The sequence below is a fragment of the Phyllobates terribilis genome, unplaced genomic scaffold (assembly GCF_046119375.1).
Source record: "Phyllobates terribilis strain yellow unplaced genomic scaffold, ASM4611937v1 Scaffold_182__1_contigs__length_3807330, whole genome shotgun sequence".
Lineage (NCBI taxonomy): Eukaryota > Metazoa > Chordata > Amphibia > Anura > Dendrobatidae > Phyllobates > Phyllobates terribilis.
Window position 1 is genome coordinate 1,886,766 of NW_027362942.1, and position 23,820 is coordinate 1,910,585.

Sequence of the window (23,820 nt, forward strand, 5' to 3'; positions counted from 1 at the left end):
GAAAACATAACAAGCTTTATTGAGATACACAATGTAGACATTCATTTTATGGCTTTTATCATGTATCACAGAGAATAGAACAACAGAGATCCCCTCAGCCCAAGACCTGCATGAATAATAATGCTAGGCGGAGTATATATAACATATACACAATTCAAATTAGTATATTGACAATGATAGAATGCAAGAATAGCAAAAGAAATGAAATAGTATGCAACAAGATTAAAACTGAGCTCAATTTAGCCACAGTAAGAGTGTTGTATACATGATACTAATCACCTGTAGTGACCAAAGAAAGTAACTGATAACCCATACTAAGACATAGCAAACAGATTCCTGTAAAAAGGTCTGGGGGAGGGGGCCGGAATCCCATTGCATGTTTCCCGATTGCTTCTTCCTGGGGGTGTGGATGTGGAGTAATATAGTGGTGCTCATGTCAACAGAGAAGTGTGACGGAAGTGGTGGGTGCAGCATCCGACATCAGTAGGGTGGGTGGAAAGAGTGAGGACCTGAGGACTGCTTGCTATAGAAGGATGGAGGAGCTAGGAGCCCCCTCCTGTCTACATACTGTAGATGAGAGCTGCTACTGATAAGATTCTATCTCAGTAAGGGGAAAGCCTGTCATCACTGAATACAGATTTTACCTTAGAATTGAGAATTTTTATAAATGACTGATCAATTCTCTTTTATTAGAAAATTAATTAAAATCTTATATAGGGAGCCCGCCTATATAAGACTTCATACCCATCACTAATGGTAGATCAGATAAGTTTTGAAGTTTCCTCTTAGATTGTATATTTCTGCTACACCACAGAGTGATATAGTTTACATGTGGTTATATGCTTTGTCTAATACTGGAAAAAAAAGGATTTTTTCTATAAGCTTGGCTGATTTCTTTATGTACTAAGCTAGTCTACATTTTCCCTCATAGTCATATATTATTAGGTGTATACCAATTCAATATAATGTACATTGATTTGGTTTACTGACTGATGGGAACTATGCTAGAGAGGATATAGTCATTTGGTGGACTCTATCATTGATAGCACGACTAAAGAATCCACCACTTTACCTGGGAAGTGGTCTTTCACAGGTTATGTTTTGACCATTTTGTACACAGGATTGTCCGTATTATAGGCAAATTTTTCCTGTTTGCATTCTTGTTTAGTACTTTATGGTACGTCTTGTATTTATGGATGTACATTTTCACTTTGGGCCTTTTTAATTAATTTTCTAATAAAGGTTATATTTTATCTCTATGCTATTTATTATCATAAAAAATTGGGTACCACTTTAACTATTTTTGGACTGATCAATTCTCACAGAGAGAGAAGTAGATTTATCTGATAAGTTATTATATAGTTGGTTATTTTCACATTTACTATTGATTTATGAAATAAAAATTAAAACCTTTTGGGCTTCTTGAATCCAGATTAAATATCCAATACGCTTCTTTGGTCAAGCGAAAATTATTGACAAAAGAAGCGTATTGGATATTTAATCTGGATTCAAGAAGCCCAAAGGGTTTTAGGCTGAGTTCACACGATGCGTTTTTCATGCGTTTCCGCGGCATTTTTGCAGTTGCGTAAATGCCGCGGAAACGCATTAAAAACGCATGGTAGAAGGGCAGCAATGTTTCCCAATTGAAATCCGCATGTGCTGTGCCCATGATGCGGATTTTTCCGCAGCATAAACGCTGCGGTCAAAAATCCGCGGCATGTCAATTAATTTTGCGGAAACGCTGCTCTTTTGCCGCCATTGACTTGCATTAGACAGCATTGAATCCGCATCACTGTATATGTTGATGCGCTTTTCATGCGGTCTAATGTGCGGATGGTACCCGGGTGTGGAGGAGAGGACTCTCATCCAGACCCAGGTACCATTAAAAAAAAAAGAATAAAATAAAAAATATATATATTCTCACCTTCTGACGGCCCGCGCAGCGCTCCTGCTTGGTTCCCGGCACTTCGGGGTTGAATGAAGAAGGACCTTCGCTGACGTCAGAGTCATGTGACGGGTCACGTGACGCTGACGTCGGAAGGTCCTAAAGTCTTCACTGCCGGCAGCCGGGACCGAGCGAAGCAGGACACCGGGGGCCATCAGAGGGTAAAGTATATATTTATTTTTTATTTTTTGACATTCACACTATATAAATCCATGCTGGTTGCATGGATTTATATAGTGTAAAGTTGACAAGCACTTTCCAAGTGATGCTAAAATCGCTTGGGAAGCGCTTGTCAACCCGCATGCGGAAATGAAAGTGAAGAACGCTTCATTTCCGCATGTCCCTGGCAGGAAACCGCATGTACAATCCGCATGTACAATCCGCATGCGTTTTTTCCTGCCAGAGAGATGCAGAAACGCTCAGGAAAAAATCCTGAGCATTTCTGCATCGTGTGCACATACCCTTAATCTGAAGAGAGAAACCATGTATCACTATTGACTGTTTTCATGCACCTGTTGCTTAATGTGGTAATTATGTCATGTGATCTGTTCCAACTGTTTTCATTGGCACATTTTTTCATTGTGTAGCTATGCAATGATAAAGAACGCAAGGGAGCGTTCAAAACGCGTCTTGCGCCCCTACCCTGTCTATGCAACCTTTGTAATTTTTTGCAAGTTTTTAATGGACGAAAAATAAAAGAATTGTTTTACCAGACGCTGGAACAACTATTCCTTTTTTTGAGCATACTCTGGATTCCGTCTAGCCTCTGTTCAGCGTTGTCCTTTTTTTTTTTCAGAGGTACACAAAATTGTGGTTGACTGTATTTTTATGCACGCCTAAAAAGATAGACACTTCCGTATCACAGGTCAGACAGCATGCACTGTGTCTCCATCTGCCTCATTACATCTTCTGCCGTAGGTACCATCTTTTTTGTTTTAGTCCCATATTTTACAATTTTCACACTTGGAAATGGGTATAAATGGTAAAAAAAATGTGTCCCACAATTTCTACTGAATGTAGAAATACCCCATATGGGGCTGCAGGCTCAGACTGGCCTGTCGGGGAATCCCCCGGAGGGCCACGCTGCAGGGCCAGCACTGACAGATAAGTAAGACTCCTCCCCCTCCTACCCTAGCACAGCAATGCACTGCTATACTAATCCACATCCATAGCTGCACATTCCCTCATTCCCCTGCTGTGCTGGATAGGTGCTGGAGTCAAACAGACATCTGTGCAGGAGAGGTGCCACTGACATTAACACCTCTCCAGCACAGGTGTCAGCCTGACTCCAACACCTATTGCAAGCACAGCAGGGAAAGGAAGGAGTGTGCCCCTATGGATGCAGATTAGCAGAGCAGTGTGGTAAGTGATTTTCTTTCTCCAATGAATCGTATTTATTTAATTTGAACCAAAAACGGCAGACAGATTTAGAGAATTTATATTTCAATCCATATTAGCTCTTCTGGAAAGGGCTACCACGACAACACCATGCTCTGAGCATGGTGTAACAAGTTTGCTAGCTCTGGTGACCCAGATGTTGTCATGACTACATTGGGTAATCATGGCAACGATCGGCCCCTTGTGATGATGTCGCTGGGGCGCCGATCGGAGAGCAGAGGGAGCCCTCTGCCTACCTTCTAAATGCTGCGATCGATACCAATCGCAGCATTTAGTGGGTTAAACTGCCGAGAGTGGTGCTAGTTGTCAACTGTCATATCAACTAAACACCCAGAGGCGATCACCCACGCACAGCTTCCTGTGTGTGGTTGATCGCCTTGACGTGTGTATATACAACTTGTGGGTCAGAAAGTACTTCCTACATATGTGTACAAATGTAGGGAAGGGGTTAACACCTTTACCCCCAAAGGTGGTTTGCACGTTAATGACCGGGCCAATTTTTACAATTCTGACCACTGGCACTTTATGAGGTAATTACTCTGGAACGCTTCAACGGATTCCCCTGATTCGGAGACTGTTTTTTGTGACATATTGTACTTCATGATAGTGGTAAAATTTCTTCGATATGACTTGCGTTTATTTGTGAAAAAACAGCAAACTTGTGAAAATTTTTCATTTTTCAAACTTTGAATTTTCATGCTTTTAACTAGGAGACATTTGTCACATAGAATAGTTAATAAATAACATTTCCCACCTGTCTACTTTACATCAGCACAATTTTGGAACCAAATTTTTTATTTTTTTGGTTAGAAAGTTATACGGGTTAAAAGTTGACAAGCAATTTCTTATTTTTCCAACAAAATTTACAAAACCATTTTTGTATGAGGAAGACCGCTTTTTAAGACAAATGGCACATTTACGGGACCCTTTTGTCTTTTGTTTTTGGAGCAGGTTCCTTGTCTCCCTAAAATAAAAGGAGAGAAGGCTAATAAATGAGGATTCAAACAGGAAACCTTGCTCCAAAAATAGAGATGCCAAAGACAGGTACTTACTGGGTCTGGGATAGCGCCTGGTTCAACAGTAGCAGAGCACAAACCACGATCACCCTACATTATGGCAAGGTCCTACCTTGTGGTGTCTTCCATCTGGCTCCTTTAAGGGAAGCGAGATCCCAGCGCTGCATCCTGATTGGATGCACCTCCCTCTCCAGGTATCAGAAACACCCTCTGGATGGTGTCCTCAGGTGTTGCATAAGTTCCCCCTTTTTTAAAAGCGGTAATATTTTCTACTGGTGCATCGATTTAGGGATAGCGCCACTGGTTACTGAGCCTTGGTAAGCGCATAAGGGCCCAGCTGGCGCAAAAATACTTATAAAAATCTTGCATCTAGCGGTGCATTCCACTGCAAAACACAACCGGAAGTGACGTCATGAGATCGCGTCTCACGTTCGTCGTCACTTCTGGATACTGCCGCCGGTCCAGAACACGGAGGAGGGGGAGGGAGAACGCCGGGGAGCTGCGAGAGGCCCCCGGCTTATGCCACCCTGCTTTGCCTAGAGGCGCAGGAAAGAAAGAAGGGTCCTGAGTCATTGGGAGACAGGAGCAGCACTATAGAAGGGGGAGGCTGCCACGATCGACCTCAGCTACCTGGCATAACAGGTGGGAGAAACAAAGGCAATGTCTGTCGCCGGCCACAGAGCACCGCAGGAGGACCTCCTCATGCGCTGTAGGGACAGGAAAAAACACTGAAGAACAGTAAGTGGGGGGGGGGCTATTTAACCTCTTCATGTGTTTCCTGTCCCTGTTCGGGTATGGGGAGTATCCTCCTAAGGTGCTGTCGTGGAGGGTGACTAGAGAAATAATTATTACATTTTAATCACCAGAGTTTTGTTTAAGCCTTTTCAAACTGGGAAATGGGTAAAAATGGCACCAAATTTTGTTACACAATTTCTGCTGAATGTAGAAATACCACATATGTAGCTGTACAGTACTGCTTAGCCATGTGGTGAGACTCGGGAGGGACGGAATGCTATTTGCCTCCTGAAACACAGATTTTTCTAGAATAGTATGCAGACTCCATATACAGAGACCCTAAGTACTAGAAGAGCAGAATCCCCCCCTCAAGTGACCCCATTTTGGAAATTATACCCCTTTGGGAATTCATCTACAGCTGTGGTGAGGATTTTGACTGGACGGGTGTTTTCCAGAAACAAGCAGTAGTGGATGTTGCTGAGTGAAAATTGCAAACTGCTGTTCTAGTGCCCAGTATGTTATGCATCTGTAAATTAGTTACTTCAACTTTGATATACAGTAAGGTTTTTAATATAGGCAGTATAGGTACCGTCCCAATTTAGGGTCACCTTGCTGCTGGTGGGACGGCTTGTATACTTTTTTTGATCAAAAATAGTTCACTAAGTACCCTATATTTATTATGCAACTTTGCTTTACATTTATATATAATGATGGTAGGGTATGAGATATATTTTTGTCTTTTGTAGGTTTTGCTTCTTTTTGCTAGTGTGAACATGCTCCTATTTCTTGCATGTCTACCATCTTAGACCTCAGTTCACATTGCTTGGTTTTTTGTCTTGTTTGCATTCTGTGCAATTTAAGGGTGTGGCATCCCTTTTGTTGAGCTGATTAGTATATATGTAGCTTACCACGGGCCTGGGTGGTCTGGAGTTGGGACCCGGTCCTATTTGTCTACCCTTTTATATGCATTACTTCAACTTTGATATACAGTAAGGTTTTTAATATAGGCAGTATAGGTACCGTCCCAATTTAGGGTCACCTTGCCGCTGGTGGGACGGCTTGTATACTTTTTTTGATCAAAAATAGTTCACTAAGTACCCTATATTTATTATGCAACTTTGCTTTACATTTATATATAATGATGGTAGGGTATGAGATATATTTTTGTCTTTTGTAGGTTTTGCTTCTTTTTGCTAGTGTGAACATGCTCCTATTTCTTGCATGTCTACCATCTTAGACCTCAGTTCACATTGCTTGGTTTTTTGTCTTGTTTGCATTCTGTGCAATTTAAGGGTGTGGCATCCCTTTTGTTGAGCTGATTAGTATATATGTAGCTTACCACGGGCCTGGGTGGTCTGGAGTTGGGACCCGGTCCTATTTGTCTACCCTTTTATATGCATTACTTCAACTTTGATATACAGTAAGGTTTTTAATATAGGCAGTATAGGTACCGTCCCAATTTAGGGTCACCTTGCCGCTGGTGGGACGGCTTGTATACTTTTTTTGATCAAAAATAGTTCACTAAGTACCCTATATTTATTATGCAACTTTGCTTTACATTTATATATAATGATGGTAGGGTATGAGATATATTTTTGTCTTTTGTAGGTTTTGCTTCTTTTTGCTAGTGTGAACATGCTCCTATTTCTTGCATGTCTACCATCTTAGACCTCAGTTCACATTGCTTGGTTATCTGTAAATTAGGTAGACTCCCATCGCTACAGAAATGCCAAACATGTGGACACTAACTGCGGTTTAGGCACACTGTGGGGCTCAGAAGGGAGGGGGGGGGGGCATTTGGATTTGGGAGCACAAAATTTGCAGAATTTCTTTTGGGGGGCAAGGGCAATTTTGCTTTTCCTGAGACTTTGTGCTATTAGTAACGTGGAGGCCCCTTATATTTCCATTAACAAATAATGGACCAGAGTGGGGACTTGCTTTTATTGTGATCTAAAATGTTCTGTAAAATGTTACCATTTATCCTGTCCTCTAAGCTAAGCACTGATATGGGGGTTTCCATTTAAATCTCTGAGGGATCCATTCAGTATGAGGCAGCAGAGTTACTCTGGGCCCCATTTGGCCTATGTTCAGCGATGTTCGGTGGCACTTTTATGCACACATAAAAAGACTGACACCGTCGGATGATAGGCCAGACACATCCACAGTGCCTCCATCTGCCTCATTATAGGGAATCTTCTGTTGGGGGTTCCATCTGAATCACATTTCAAAGATTTACACGGAAACCCCGATGTAAGCTGTCGGTGCGATCACAGCATTTAGGGAGTTAAAATGCTGGGAGCGGTGTGGGCGGGTTTCTGCCACTGAGAGCCAGGTGTCAGCTATCAAAATTAGCTGACACCCGGAGGCGATCGTGGTCGCAGAGTCTCTGTGCGCAAGATCGCCTGGAAGACCTATTAATGTTTGGTATCAGCGTACTCATACTCATCTGGGGAAATCTATTGCCAGGTAAGTTTTATCATTTAGTGAACATGGTAAATAAAAATCAAAAAAACAATTGTGGAATTGCACAACGCCTCTTTTGAAAAAGCTAAAGCGAAACTGCATAATCGGGGTGGTAGCCCAGACACACACAGGTCTTCACCACTACAATTGTAAGTCACATTATAAAACATTCTGATTTGACCTTTTCATGTCTCTCATATGTATTTTATATGAGCAACGTACTTTAATGGTACTGGAGATTTTGATAATCAAAAAGCACCTGCACATTATACTTTTCCCCAGTATTCCACTGTAGTAGAATGGTTACCAGAAACCCCTTCTGAAAACACTTAAATCTTTCCCACAATATATTATCATTATTAATTTTGACATTTAGAAACTTTGAAATAGAAATTAACTAAGCACTATGCACTTTATGAATCTGTGATTTCTATATAACATTGTACTTGTCTCCAAAAGTCACTACATTTGTATATTATTTCAGACCTGATATAGCTGTTTGCTACAAACTGAGATACCTGTATGCTTGATTTTTTTTTAATCCTATTCTATTTTGAAACATTAATTAAGTTAATATTTGAATTATTTTAGAGTCAGTACCTTCATGTGCAGGGACCTATTGTCTCTGGACATGTTATATTATTATTTGGAAGTGTTCTTAGTACATATACTTATGACAGTGCATTCATTTCTTAATTTTATGTCATTTTTTGTTTTTAGCAGCATCAAATCTATATGAATTAGCTGCTTGTGTTCAATTTACAACTTTGTTGATTAAAAGGGTTATTTTCTCCCTCACATTGTTACATGTTTGCCAGGACACTTACACACTTATTGTTCTGTTCGGTCACATTCTTGTTTGCTTCTCAATTGGCCATACACCACACTAAGCCATTCTGAACACATCCATTTATATTATATTACTAATTCATGCATCTTTTACTTACTTTTACTTTTCACTCATTCCCAACTGGTTACTGGTCACTATTCACACAAATCTCCACTTTTCTTTCCCACTATTGGCAAGGTACACTTTTTTTTTTTTTTTTTTTTTAACATACAGTCTCACACTTGCACATTTACATACTTTTCAATATTGTACTATGCACTTTATTTCTGTTGTTCCTCAGTATATTTATATACACCATCTTTATATACAATCATATATGTGTGTGTGTGTGTGTGTGTGTGTGTGTGTGTGTGTGTGTGTGTGTGTGTATATATATAAATATATTTTAATTTTTTTTTATCTTTATTTGTACTGCACAATGCACTATATTATTGTGGTTCATCGGTATTCTTATAATCACATCATTGGCAATGCCTCATTTCCTTTCTGCACTCTGCATATACAAGCACTTTAACTTCCTTGCTATGTTGTGACCGTCTCCGGTCTTGCCACAACCCCTCTGAGCGGCATGCGTTCGCCCCGGCGATGTGCATCCAGTTGTGTCAACGTGTCCCCATGGCATCACACTCTCTCTGCCCACCTTTCTAGCGCATTAGAGGTGGGTGCTGACTCGTGACATCGGATGCTGTAGCCACCACTTCCGCAACACTGCTCTGCTGACACAAACGCCACTACCAGCCGGCTAATTATAGCTTCTACAGTCATGGCCGAAAATGTTTTCCCCTTCAAGTTCTCCCAGAAAACTATTGCAATTGCACATGTTTTGTTATTCAAATGTTTATTTCCCTTGTGTATTGGAACAACATAAAAAAACAGAGGGGGGAAAAAAGGCAAATTGGACATCATTTCACACAAAACCCCCAAAATGGGCCGCTCAAAAATGTTGGCATCTTTCCAAAATTGTGAGTAAACTTTGTTTTAAGGAGATGCTCGTTCAACTCACCTGTGGCAACAAACAGGTGTCGGTAACATGAAAATCACACCTGAAATAAGATAAAAAGGGGAGAAGTTGACTCAATCATTTCAGTGTGTGTGCGTGTGTGTGTGTGTGTGTGTGTGTGTGTGTGTGTGTGTGTGTGTGTGTGTGTGTGTCACACTAACCACTGAGAACAGAATGAGGAGAAGAGAACTGTCTGAGGACTTTTAACCTTGAGATTGTTGATACTCTTCAACAACTTTGGTTCTTAGGTCCATCTCCAAATATCTATATTTTTCTTTGTCCATGGTATGCAACATAATCAAAGAGCAGCCCAGGCACTGTAGCTAATCTTCCTGAACGTGGACGGCGGAGAAAAATTGAAGGAGGCCACCCCAATCAAGTTCCAAAAAAAAAAAAAAAGAATTCAAGCTGTCCTGCAGGCTCAGGCTATGTGCCCACGATGCAGAAATGCTCCAAATTTTTCCTGAGCGTTTCTGCATCTCCCTGGCAGGGACATGCGGATGTGAAGCGTTCTTCACATGCATTTCCGCATGCGGGTTGTCAAATGCTTTCCAAGCAATTTTAGCATCACTTGGAAAGTGCTTGTCAACTTGGTCACACTATATAAATCCATGCAAACGGCATGGATTTATATACTGTTACCTTAAAGAATGTCAAAAAATAAAAAATAAATCTATACTTACCTTCTGATGGCCCCCGCAGTCTAGCTTCGCTCAGTGCTGACTGCCGGCAGATCGCGGTACACTGCACTGAGTGACCTGCCGTCACATGACTATGACATCAGCGCAGGTCCTTCAGTCCATCGCGATTTGCCGGCAAGGGAGGACAAGCGCACCGGGGGCCGTCAGAAGGCAAGTATCATATTTATTTTTTATTTTATTCTTTTTTTTTTTTTTTTTTTTTTTTACAGGTTCTATGGTACCCGGGTCCGGAGGAGAGTCTCCTGTCCTCCACACCCGGGTACCATCCGCACATTGGAACGCGTGGAATGAGCATCTACAGATGCAGTGATGTGTAATCCATGCATTCCAATGCAAGTTAATGGTGGCGAAAACGCAGCACTTCCGCAAAATAATTGGTAGTGCTGCATTTTTTTTCCGCAATGATAATCCGCAGGGGAAATTTCCGAAGCATGTGCACAGCACATGCGGATTATCATTGGGGAACATGGCAGGCCTTCTACCGTGCGTTTTAACGCTTAAAAAACACATCGTGGGCACACAGCCTCAGGGTCTATCAGTGTCTGCGTGAACTATCTGTTGACATTTGAATGAAATGAAACGTATGGCAGGAGACCCAGGAGGACCCCATTGCTGACAGACATAAAAAAGCTTGACTGCAGTTTGCCAAAATCCTTCTGGGAAGCCTCTTATGGACAGATGAGACCAAGATAGAGGCTTTTGGTAAAGTGCATCATTCTGTTTACCAAAAACGGAATGAGGCGTTCAAAAGAAAACACACAGTACCTACAGTCAAACATGTTGGAGGTTCAAAGATGTTTTGCTGCCTCTGGGTGCCTTGACTGTGTGCAAGGCATTGTGAAATCTGAAAATGTACCAAAAGATTTTGGGTTGCAATATAATGCCTGTGTAGCAACTCGCTCGGCAAAATAGGTCATACACTAAAAAAATTAAAAAAAAAATAAAAAAAAAAAAAACAACAGAAACTAACCCTGCTAGTTCCTGTACAGAATAGATATACAGACTCCGCAGTCCCTAGTGGTGCCTGCGGGTGCAAAGATAGCCCTAAATATAGACTAAGAGAATGCAACTAGGGTCTAACTTGCCTAAACGGCCATCGAGTTGTTTCACGTCCCTCTTAAAGAACTGGAGGGCAGAGCAGAGTGTGCATCACCTATAAGAGAAGAAGTGTGCTGAACAAAGGAAATATTCCAGTCAGTAAAATAAATAATGAAATACCAAACAAAGACTAAAGCAAGTACTGTTAGCAAATAGACTGCCCACTTTCTAAAGATAAAAGGAAGATAGGTGCAAAGAAACAAAGTGAAAATTCCTAGCTGGAATCTTACAGACTGGCTCCAAACATCAATAGAAAGTCAGAACAGGCAGGAAACGCCAGCTGGAGGACAGAATATAAAGCTGCACCCAAAAGGTGATAGGCAGGCAAATTAAAATATCTGTGTTAAACTAGACAGACTGCAGCCAGAATAGCCGAACCCAAACACCCAGATGAAAAGGTGTGTCTCCTGTTGCTCGGTAAAAAGAGAAGCCGACCACAGAACACAAGCTCATTGGATTGAATCCGGGAGCATGACAGTGCCCAGTGTCAGAAAGCTGGATTTGCGTCCTAGGTCATGGGTCTTCCAGCAGGACAATGACCCCCAGACATACTTCAAGAAGCCCCCAGAAATGGATGGAAACAAAGAGCTGGAGAGCACTGAAGTGGCCAGCAATGAATCCAGATTGTAATCCCATTAAACACCTGTGGAGAGATCTTGAAATTGGTGTTGGGAGAAAGCACCCTTCAAATGTGAGAGACCTGGAGCAGTTTGCAAAAATTCCAGTAGAGACGTGCAAGAACCTTATTGATGGTTATAGGAAGAGTTGATTACAGTTATTCCAAAGGGTGCATAACGAAATATTAAGTTAAGGGTGCCACTGCCAACCATTTTGTCCAGCCCATTTTTGGGAATGTGTGTGAAATTATTTATTTATTTTACTCACTTATATAGTGGCATTAATTCCACAGCGCTTTACAGACATTATGGGCGCTGTCCCCATTGGGGATCACAATCTAAGTCTCCTGTTACTATGTCTTTGGAGTGTGGGAGGAAAACCACGCAAACACGGGTAGAACATGCACACTCCTTGCAGATGTTGTCCTTATTATGTCCAATTTTCCTTTCTTTATGTTTTGTGTTGTTCCAATACACACAAATGAAACAAAATATGTGTACCGTATATATTCGTGTATAAGCCGACTTTTTCAGCACATTTTTTGTGCTGAAAAAGCCTCCCTCGGCTTATACTCGAGTATATACTTACATCCCGGCTGTTGACGGTTGTGGGGGGTGTTGTGGCATGGAGGAGTGAATATTAATTTTCTTTAAAAGCACACACTGTAGCCGCAGCCGCCGGCTTCCTGCTGCGGCTCAGCGATCTTCTGTGCTTGCTATTAGAGAGTATGAATATTCACTGCTCCCCACACCCATAGGCGTGGAGAAGAGTGAATATTCTCTTTAGTAGCGGGCAGGCAGGATAGCTGAGCAGCAGCAGGAGCTGCGGCCGCTGCTGACACTGTGCGCTATTAAAGAAAATGAATATTCACTCCTCTCCATCCCATAGTCCCGTCACGGAGAGGAGTTAATATCACGGAAGCTCACCCCGGCGTGTGAGGGCGCATTGAAGTGATGTTATGCGCTGCTCAGATGCTGAGATCAGCTGCTGGCAGAACAGGACGCAGCACTGGAGCATAGGGAAGGAAGGTGAGTAGAAGTGTTTATTTTTTTACGTGTGCAGCGACAGGGGTCCATGTATAGCAGGATGGGGAAATTTACCAGTAGCTGCTGCATTTCCCACTCTAGGCTTATACTTGAGTCAATAAGTTTTCCCAGTTTTTGGTAATAAAATTGGGTGCCTCAGCTAATACTCGAGTATATACGGTATTGGAATAATTTTCTGGGAGAAATACTTTACTTTCTTGAACAATTTTCAGGGTGCCAATACTTTCAGCCGTGACTGTATATACACTATTAACAAAATGTTAGTAATATTCGGCTTTTGGGTGAAATTTATGGAAAACATAAGTTCGCTCTACAGTGATATTTTATCATGAAAGTAAGGCATTTAAGTAGAAGCATGCAATGGTGATTATCTTATCTCGAACAATTTATTGAAACAAAAGCCAACAACAGCGGTGGGAATACCCCAACAAAAAAATGTCTGTCTCAATGTGTCATGTGGGCTATAGCATGAATCACAGCTTGACAATGACGTCTCATTCTGTTCACGAGTCGAGTTATTGCCTGCTGAGTTATGGCATCCCACTCTTCTTGAATAGATGCACACGCTTAATCTTGGTTGTGTAGAAGTACACAACCATCACAGGTGAGTGCACTGTCACTTTTTAATTTATATAAATAGCCCTGTGAGTCTACACATGCGCCCTTTCCCTTTTCTTTTTGCACTCTTCTTGAATGGCCCGCCCTCAAGTGATTGAGGTTCTGGAGTAGAGTTACGAGCCTCTACAAGATGACTCAGCTGATCCCATAGGTTTTCTATGGGATTCGGGTCTGGAGAAAGTGCAGCCACTCCATTTGAGGTACCTCAGTCTCCAGCAGTCATTCTCTAGTGATGCAACCACGATGAGCTGGAGCATGGTCATCCATGAAGATGAAATTAGGTCTGTGTTGTTCATGCAGAGGCACAATGACAGGATTAATGATGGTATTCAAGTAATAGGGGCTTGTTACTGTACCATTCAAAGTGTAGGGCTGTTCTATATTGACTAGACACATCTGCCTACACTGTAACACCACCACCACCAAAGGCTCATCTGGTGACAACAGTTTCTAATAAATAGCGCTCTCCTTGACGTCTCCAACATCGTTTGCGGCCATCATTTCTGCTCAGCGTGAATAGTCTTTCTTCAGTGAACAGCCCTGAGGCCCATTGGTACGTCTTCCAGCATAGATGCTCCCTGGCTCATGCAATGCCTGTGACTGGTGGTGTGGTCAGGTACCCTTATAGGTCATCTAGCACACAGACTACTCTGATGTAAATGGTTTTGAATGGTCTGACGTGACACTTGGGTGCCTCTCACCTCCTTTAAATGTGCCTGGAGTTGTGTGGCAGTCATCACATCAGGTTCTGAAAGGCATTGTTCACAATGAAGCGGTTATCAGTGTAGGATATGGCCAAAGGTCATCCACTTCTCTGCCTTTCTGTGACTCCAGTCTCTTTGTATCTCTTCAACAATAATTGGCCCATAGATTTAACATAGTATCACTATAAATACTATGAATCAAAATTGCCACCTAAAAATCCTACTCCTATGCTTCTGCTATTGCTGATGACAAGGGACGCCACCTGAGGAAGTTTTAAGAAACACGCGTCGGGACAGAGGGGTACGTGACAGGCCCTGCTACAGCTCGCACCAGAGGTTTTCTACCTAAGGTAAACTATTGATTGCATAGTTATAAAGTTCTCCACCTTCCCAAGCACTGACACTTTAATTAGCCATGGGATCTAATGGGAAGATAGTGATGTTACTGTTTACATGAATTTGCACTTTAATATAATACAGTACAATCATGAGGCTTTTTACCATAAGTGATCTCTGCCCTGTATTGCTATATTGTTTTTTTGCCTGCTCTCCCTAACATTAACACTTTAACTTCATCAGCAATAACAGAAGAATAGGAGTGGTTTTGTTTACATGCATTTGCACTTCAATGGGATTTATTTGGTCTAGTACAGGGGTCTCAAACACTGGGCCCCTCCGGGTGCTTCATGTGGCCCACAGGCACCATGAACCCTTTAACAACCGTGGCCCGGTCCAGGAGCAGTGGACATCAGCGCTTTAGTTCAGTACATTGCCGCTCACAGACCGGCTCTGTGCACACAGCAATTCCAATGCAACCACTAGCTGACATCTGCCTCCCAGAGCAGCAGCGTATGACGTCACTGTCATGCGCAGATGTCAGCTGCTGCCCTCTGATAGGCCGGCGGCTGGCATTGGTATTGCTGTGTGCTGAGAACCGGTCTGTGAGCGGCAATATACTGAACTAAAGCGCTGATGTCCTCAGCTCCTGGACCGTCCCGCGATCGTTAAGAGGTCTATGGTGCAGAAAGGGCACCAAGAATGTATTTTTTCCCCCTCTTATGTGTATGTGAAGAATGGCACAGGGGAAATATCCATGATATGGGGACCAGGATGGTGCAATACTACAAGAAGGGGACCAGTTCAAAAGGTGTATAGAGAAAAAAAAATATGGAATCACTAAAAATGTCACTTTGTCATGCAAAGAAAGCGGCACCCCAAATTGAATTTTTTCCCGTGTGTGGCCCTTATACCCAGCCGAGTTTGAGATCCCTGGTCTAGTACTATATAAGCTTCAGGTATGCGCAAGATTACATTATTGTATGCATTGGTCTTTCATTACCCTACCCTACCCTCACAAAGGAGGCACCTGTTTTTATATATAATTGTGTGCTATTTTTTTGTGATTTGATTATGTAATAAAAATACTGTTTTTTTATGATATTCTTATGAGTGCTCACTTAGCTTACCTAATCCCCTTGGTCTAGGATCTTTAGGTGGCAATTTTAATACTCTCTGTATCTCTGTTGCAACCTGCTGATTACACTCTAAGCTCAGTGGCCATTTCAGTCAGAGAACATCATGCTTGAAGGCACTGTTCATAAATTGTTAGATGTCGTCTTGGTCACATGTCAAAATGTGAACAGCATGATGTGGAGGACTGTTTAAGTATCAATTCTTATTGAACCCCAAAATTTATAGGCCGATTCATGGATTAAACAAACACCTGTTGTGAATTTTGCCATTAGGCTCCTTTTTAGAAAACAGCAAGTTTGTGCAAAAAGTACTAAAACATTGAACAGTGGGACATATGCATTCAAAAGTTTAGAGAAGATCACATTAAGTTCACCTGAAAAGGTTAGAGTGCAATTTAGGATGATCCTGAAATTTCACCCAAAAGCCAAATATCCCTAAATTTATGTAAGTAGTGTATATAAGGGCCCTGCATTACTCCACATCCACACCCCCAGGAAGAAGCAATCGCAAAATGTGCAATGGGATTCCGGCCCCCTCCCCCAGACCTTTTTACAGGAATCTGTTTGCTATGTCTTACTATGGGTTATCAGTTACTTGATTTGGCCACTACAGGTGATTATTATCACATACAGTGGGTACAGAAAGTATTCAGACCTCTTTAAATTTTTCACTTTGTTTCATTGCAGCCATTTGGTAAATTCTAAAAAGTTCATTTTTTCTCATTAAAGTCCACTCTGAACCCCATCTTGACTGAAAAAAAACAGAAATGTAGAAATTTTTGCAAATTTATTAAAAAAGAAAAACTGAAATATCACATGGTCATAAGTATTCAGACCCTTTGCTCAAACACTCATATTTAAGTCACATGCTGTCCATTTCTTTGTGATCCTCCTTGAGAAGTTTCTACGCCTTCATTGGAGTCCAGCTTAAACTGATAGGACTTGATTTGGAAAGGCATACACCTATCTATATAAGATCTCACAGCTCACAGTGCATGACAGACCAAATGAGAATCATGAGCTCAAAGGAACTGCTCAAGGAGCTCAGAGACAGAATTGTGGCAAGGCACAGATGTGGCCAAGGTTACAAAATAATTTCTTCATTACTCAAGGTTTCTAAGAGCACATTTCAGTTTTTCTTTTTTAATACATTTTCAAAAATGTCTAGATTTCTGTTTTTTTTCAGTCAAGATGGGGTGCAGAGTGGACTTTAATGAGAAAAAAAAATGAACTTTTTAGAATTTACCAAATGGCTGCAATGAAACAAAGAATGAAAAATTTAAAGGGGTCTGAATACTTTCCGTACCCACTGTATACCTACCCTCACTCACTGTGGCTAAACTTAGCTCAATTTTGATCTTGTTACATACCATTTAATTTCTGTTGCTATTTTTGCATTCTATCATTGTCGCTATAATAACTTGAATTGTGTATATGTTATATAAACTCCGCATAGCATTATTATTTATGCAGGTCTTGGGCTGAGGGGATCTCTGTTGTTCTATTCTCCCTCATTGATTTTATTGCTTTTATCATTTATGTCTACATTGTGTATCTCAATAACGCTTGTTACGCTTTCGTTATATGGGCTTGTGTAGCGTCCCTTCCTTTTGGGTTCTCTATGGCACATCTTAATGTACAGTATGACAGGAGTATATAATTGTGCAGAATATGACGTCAACATCGGCATGTAAAGTATATAACAGCAATTGTAATAGTTACAAAATATGAGGCTATTATATCTGTGTTCTATATGTACGCATAGTGCTGGTGACGAAAATACAATGAATACATGTGGACATATCCCTGGTAATTGCAGGTTCATGCATAGAAGAAAGTATCCAGAAGCATGTCTTCATTCTGTTTAGAGATCACATTGGCAAAAGTACTTTATGGCTATGTGCCCACGATGCGGAAATGCTTCGGATTTTTTCATGAGCGTTTCTGCATCTCCCTGGCAGAGAAAACGCATGCGGATTGTACATGCAGATTGTACATGCAGATTGTACATGCAGATTGTACATGCGTTTTCCTGCCAGGGACATGCGGAAATGGAGTGTTATTCACTGCCATTTCCGCATGCGGATTGACAAGCGCTTTCCAAGCAATTAGCATCACTTGGAAAGTGCTTGTGACAACTAGGTCACACTATATAAATCCATGCAAACAGCATGGATTTATATAGTGTGACCCGAGAGAGTGGTAAAAATAAATGTATACTTACCCTCCGATGGCCCCCGGTGTCCCGCTCACTCCGTTCTCCCCTGCCGGCAGCGATGGATTGAAAGACCTGCCGACGTCAGCGTCGCGTGACCCGTCACATGACTCTGACGTCAGCGCAGGTCCTTCAATTCACTGCAAAGTGCCGGGAAGCAAGCAGGAGCGCTGCGCGGGCCGTCGGAAGGTAAATATACATTTATTTTTTATTTTATTCTTTTTTTACAGATTTTTTAATGTTACCTGGGACCGGAGGAGAGTCTCCTCTCCTCCAAACCTGGGTACCATCCGCACATTAGAACGCACCAATTACGCAAGTACAGATGCAGTCTTGTGGAATTGGCGCGTTCTAATGCAAGTCAATGGCGGCGATAAACGCAGCATTTCTGCAAAATAATTGGTAGTGCTGATTTTTTTCCCGCAATGATAATCCGCAGCGGAAATTTCCGCAGCATGTGCACAGCACATGCGGATTATCATTGGGGGACATTGCTGCCCTTCTACCAAGCGCTTTTAATGCGTTTCCGCAGCTGCAAAAACGCATTAAAAACGCATCGTGGGCACACAGCTTATGTGGAGGAAGAGACAGCTGGAGGAACAACTTGATGGTATCTCTGGAAAAAGATCAGGACCAATTCAGTAAAAGGATTAGGAAGACAATGCCAAGGCAAGTACAAGACCAAACTGCAATTAAATGGGTGGGTTGTAATACCTTACTGGAACGAGAAGCCATTCACAGACGACAGGCAAGGTGGTTCCTCCATGGCAAAATTGATTGTGGCATTGTAGCGGCAGCAGTGGATACACAACCAGGTGCCTCAAGAAACTGCAGAAAGTGAACAGGAAACCTTGTCTTGAGGAGATGGCAGGGTCATTCTAATTCCAGAGAGATCATCTTCTTCTATAAAAAAAAAAAAATAGGCAATTTTTCGCCAGGTTGGAGTGAAATTGTGTAATAATTAGTTTTCAAAATTATTGTAAATGCATAGTACACTGGATCAAAAAGCTTTGGGTTTGCTTCTATATTGCTCTGTATGGGTCCCATAGCAAAAGCTTCTGGAGCACGTGCAAGTATTGTATATATTTACATGTACACAGATACAGTATATATAGATTTACAGCACTTGGTCCTTGGCTTTAAAGGGAATCTGTCAGTAGGATCAACCCTCCTAAAATGAGGCCTTGATTTTTGCGATCCGATGTTTTATTCCAGAGAAATCCATGTTTTCCTTATATGCAAATGAGCTGTTAAGATCTATGGGCCGGACATAAATCTTTCTGAGAATCTGCCTCCAGAGATTATTAAAAATGAAAGGATAAGATAAATCCACATTTTTGTTAATATGTAAATGAGCTGTTAAGAAATAGATCTTAACAGCTCATTTACATAATCCAGATAAATCCACATATTTGTTAATAAAACATAATTTTTTTCAGCTTGACCTACATGGCCATATGGACGGCTTAAAAGAGTTGATCTTATTGACAGGTTCCCTATAACCCTACGCCATTGTAAGTTTGAAGTGTGGGTTTAAAATCTCCTTCAATCGAGAAAGAGTAGGTCCAGACTCTAGGGAGAAAATAGAACCTCTGTAACCATTTCTGCCTTCTCTTTGGCCAGCTATGTAGCACTCAGTAAGCGCTAAACAGCAAGCAGAACATTGGAACTACCAATACTTCTATAGGACCTGGCGCCCATGATCACCGAGTCTCTGCTGGCACGTGAGCCCCAGATGGGTCCCCCCCAGCGACGCCTGGCCCCCGCAGCCCCAGATGGGTCCCCCCCAGCGACGCCTGCCCCCCCGCAGCCCCAGATGGGTCCCCCCTAGCAACGCCTGGCCCCCGCAGCCCCAGATGGGTCCCCCCCAGCAACGCCTGGCCCCCCGCAGCCCCAGATGGGCCCCCCCCAGCCTCAGATGGGCCCCCCCAGCGAAGCCTGGCCCCCACAGCCCCAGATGGGTCCCTCCCAGTGACTCTGGCCCCCGCAGCCCCAGATGGGTCCCCCCCAGCGACGCCTGGCACCAAATGGGCTGTTTATGAAAATTACAAAAAGGAAAGAAATCTCTCATAGTAACATAGTAGTAACATAGGTTGAATAAAGACCTGGGTCCATCAAGTTCAACCTTTCTCACCCAATTGTACTCCCTACATTAACTTACTAACTTACTGGGACTAGGCCTCACAAATGTATTATTATTAACCAATTTTATTATTGCATTATTACAATTACAAATGAACCAGTTTATAATTTTTTAATCATTTTTATATTACTCTTATGATTCTAATAATGGTATTCGTAAAATCCCTATACCTAAATCAGAAAAAGGCAAAAACCACAAGGACACATTCAGCCAATTTGCATCACGGGGAAACATTCTTTCTTGACCCCGAGAAAAGGCGATCAGTACAAGAACCTTGGATCAAATATACTACTATAGGTGCAACATTTTGTCTAATTTTACTGTAACCCACAATGTTACCTGTATCAATGAAATCATCCAGCCTTTTTTGAAAGCTGTTATAGTGTCGGCCATTACTACCTCTTGTGGTCGGCATTCCACAGTCCCACTGCTCTGACTGTAAAGAACCCTTTCCAGTTTAGGTTCTGGAATCGCCTTTCTTCCACCCACAATGAGTGCCTCCTGGTCTTAGTATGGTCTTTTGAAGGAATAAGTCATGTGCTAGTCCTTTCTACTGACCACACATATACAGTATTACATGTAAATGAGATCCCCTCTGAGGCGTCGTTTTTCTAAACTAAACAGGCCCAACTTTTTCAACCTCAACCTCTCATCATATGAGAAGCCTGCCATCCCTAGCAATATTCTAGTTGCCCACTTTTGAACTGATTAACTTCTGAATATCCTTTTTAAAATGTGGAGCCCAAAACTGGATTCCATATTCCAGATGAAGCCTCGCCAGTGATTTATAAAGGGGTAATAATATGTTGGGATCGCGGGATTTGATTTCTCTTTTTATACATCCTAAAATCTTATTTGCTTTTGCTGCTGCTGCTTGACATTGAGTACTGCAGCGCAGCCTGTTGTAACCAGAATACCCAAGTCCTTCTCCTGTTCTGTAGTCCAGAGTAAACACCCATTTAATGTATATGCAGCAATAGGATTACTCCATCCTAGGAGCATTACTCTACATTTATCTACATTAAACCTCATCTGCAAAAAGTGTTTGCCCATTCAGACATCTTATCCAGATCGTTTTGCAATATAGTAATGTCAAGATCAGATTTTAATATCTTACATAATTTGGTATCATCAGCAAAAACTGACACTTTACTCACAATCCCATCCCCAAGATCTTTAACCCCTTAACCCCCGAGGGTGGCTTGCACGTTAATGACCAGGCCAATTTTTACAATTCTGACCACTGTCACTTTATGAGGTAATTACTCTGGAACGCTTCAACGGATTCCCCTGATTCTGAGATTGTTTTTTCGTGACATATTGTACTTCATGATAGTGGTAAAATTTCTTCGATATCACTTGCGTTTATTTGTGAAAAAAATGGAAATTTGGCGAAAATTTAGAAAATTTTGCAATTTTCAAACTTTGAATTTTTATGCCCTTAAATCAGAGAGATATGTCACACAAAAGAGTTAATAAATAACATTTCCCACATGTCTACTTTACATCAGCACAATTTTGGAACCAAAATTTTTTTTTGTTAGGGAGCTAAAAGGGTTAAAAGTTGACCAGCGATTTCTCATTTTTCCAACAAAATTTACAAAACCATTTTTTTTAGGGACCACATCACATTTGAAGTCACTTTGAGGGGTCTTTATGACAGAAAATACCCAAAAGAGACACCATTCTAAAAACTGCACCCCTCAAGGTGCTCAAAACCACATTCAAGAACTTTATTAACCCTTCAGGTGCTTCACAGGAATTTTTGGAATGTGGAAGAAAAAAATGAACATTTAACTTTTTTCACAAAAATGTTACTTTAGACCCAATTTTTTTTATTTTCACAGGGGTAACAAGAAAAAATGGACCCCAAAATTTGTTGTGCAACTTCCCCTGGGCACGCATATACCCTATATGTGGGGGAAAAAACACTGTTTGGGCGCACGGCAGGGATCGGAAGGGAAGGAGCGCCATTTGACTTTTTGATTTGCTTGAATAATTAGCGGACGCCATGTTGCGTTTGGAGAGCCCCTGATGTGCCTAAACATTGGAGCTCCCCCACAAGTGACCCCTTTTTGGAAACTAGACCCCCCAAGGCACCTAACTACATGCATAGTGAGCACTTGGAACCCCCAGGTGCTTCACAAATTGATTCGTAAAAATGAAAAAGTGTTGTTTTTTTTCACTTTTTCATTTTTACGAATCAATTTGTGAAGCACCTAGGGGTTCCAAGTGCTCATTATGCATCTAGATAGGTGCCTTGGGGGGTCTAGTTTCCAAAATGGGGTCACTGGTGGGGGAGCTCCAATGTTTGGGCACACAGGGACTCTCCAAACGCAACATGGTGTAAGCTAACAAATTGAGCCGATATTCCATTCAATTTGTTAGCGGACACCATGTCGCGTTTGGAGAGCCCCTGATGTGCCTAAACAGTGGAGCTCCCCCACAAGTGACCCCATTTTGGAAACTATACCCCTCAAGGATTTTATTAAAGGTGTATAGTGAACATTTTGAACCCAGAGGTAAGACACAGAATTTGTTTACATTAGGTCATCATATTGAATAAGTTGTCATTAGTCTTGAGCGCAAGTGCTCGCTACTTGAGTTTGCATCAGGTACTCAGGTATGCACCATGTACTGCGTGTGCTCGAGTGACATGCTCGAGTCCCTGCCCCGCATGTTTCACGGTTATTAGACACCCCAAAAAAAACATGCGGGGATCGCTCGTGCATGGCAGGCAATCCCCGCAAAGTTTTTTTGGCCGCGAAGCATATGGGAGGGAGACTCGAGCATGTAACTCAAATACCCACGATACTCAATGCATACCAGAGCACCCGATGCAAACTCAAGTAGCGAGCACTTGCGCTCAACACTAGTCACCATATCGTCATCTTTTTTTTTTTACTTTTGAAAAAAATCCCAACCCCATCACAACCCTAACCCCAAACCCAGACCTAACCCTAGTCCAACCCTAACCCGAGAGTTTATTTTTTAAGCCGTTCCTCGTGCGGTATAAGTGATTAGACGACTTTATTCTTCGGGTCGGTGCGATTACAGGGATACTAGAATCATATCGGGTTTTTATGACTGACAGCTGTCACACACTAAAAGACGCATTTTTTGTAAAATCTAGTTTTTGCATCGCCATATTTTGAGGGCTATAATTTTTCCAGATTTTGTCAGAGTCATGTGACGGCTCGTTTTTTGCGGGATGAGTTGACGTTGTTATTGGTGCCATTTTCAGGCACGTGACATTTTTTGATCGCTTTCTATTCCTATTTTTGGGAGGCAGAATAAACAAAAACCAACAATTCAGGAATTGTTTTTTTTTATTTTATTTTATTCTGTTGCGCGTGTTGTAAAATTGATAAGGCAGCTTTATTCTTCGGGTCAGTACGTTTACAGCGGTACCACATTTATATCGCTTTTCTATGTTTTGCACTTTTACATAATAAAAGCAATTTTATAGAAAAATATTTTTTAGCATAGCTTTATTCTGAGAGCTATAACTTTTTTATTTTTCGGCTGATGGAGCTGTATGGCGGCTTGTTTTTTGCGGGACGAGATGACGTTTTCAGCGATACCATTTTTATTTATATTCGTCTTTTTGATCGCATGTTATTCCATTTTTTGTTTGGCAGTATGATGATAAAGCATTGTTTTTTGCTTCGTTTTTTCTTCTTCTTCTTTTTTTTTTACCGTGTTCACTGAAGGGGTTAACTAGTGGGACAGTTTTATAGGTCAGGTTGTTCCGGACGCGGCGATACCAAATATGTGTACTTTTATTGGGGTTTTTTT

The 23,820-nt window shown here is 41.7% G+C and overlaps 1 protein-coding gene across 7 annotated transcripts in view; it reads right to left on the reverse strand.

The window, feature by feature from the left end:
* LOC141212712 (uncharacterized) overlaps positions 1-23,820 on the reverse strand; it is a 159,338-nt gene that overhangs the window by 109,650 nt on the left and 25,868 nt on the right. For 2 of the 7 annotated variants that reach the window (XM_073665017.1, XM_073665013.1), the window contains exon 2: positions 18,599-18,782. The exons of 2 other annotated variants lie outside the window; for them this stretch is intronic. In XM_073665017.1, the coding sequence (XP_073521118.1) occupies positions 18,599-18,614 (16 nt within the window). In that variant the 5' untranslated portion in view covers positions 18,615-18,782. Of the gene's footprint in view, positions 1-9,410; positions 9,451-18,593; positions 18,783-23,820 lie in introns of all 7 variants that reach the window. 3 more of the 7 variants (XM_073665019.1, XM_073665014.1, XM_073665015.1) reach the window with 2 other exon arrangements.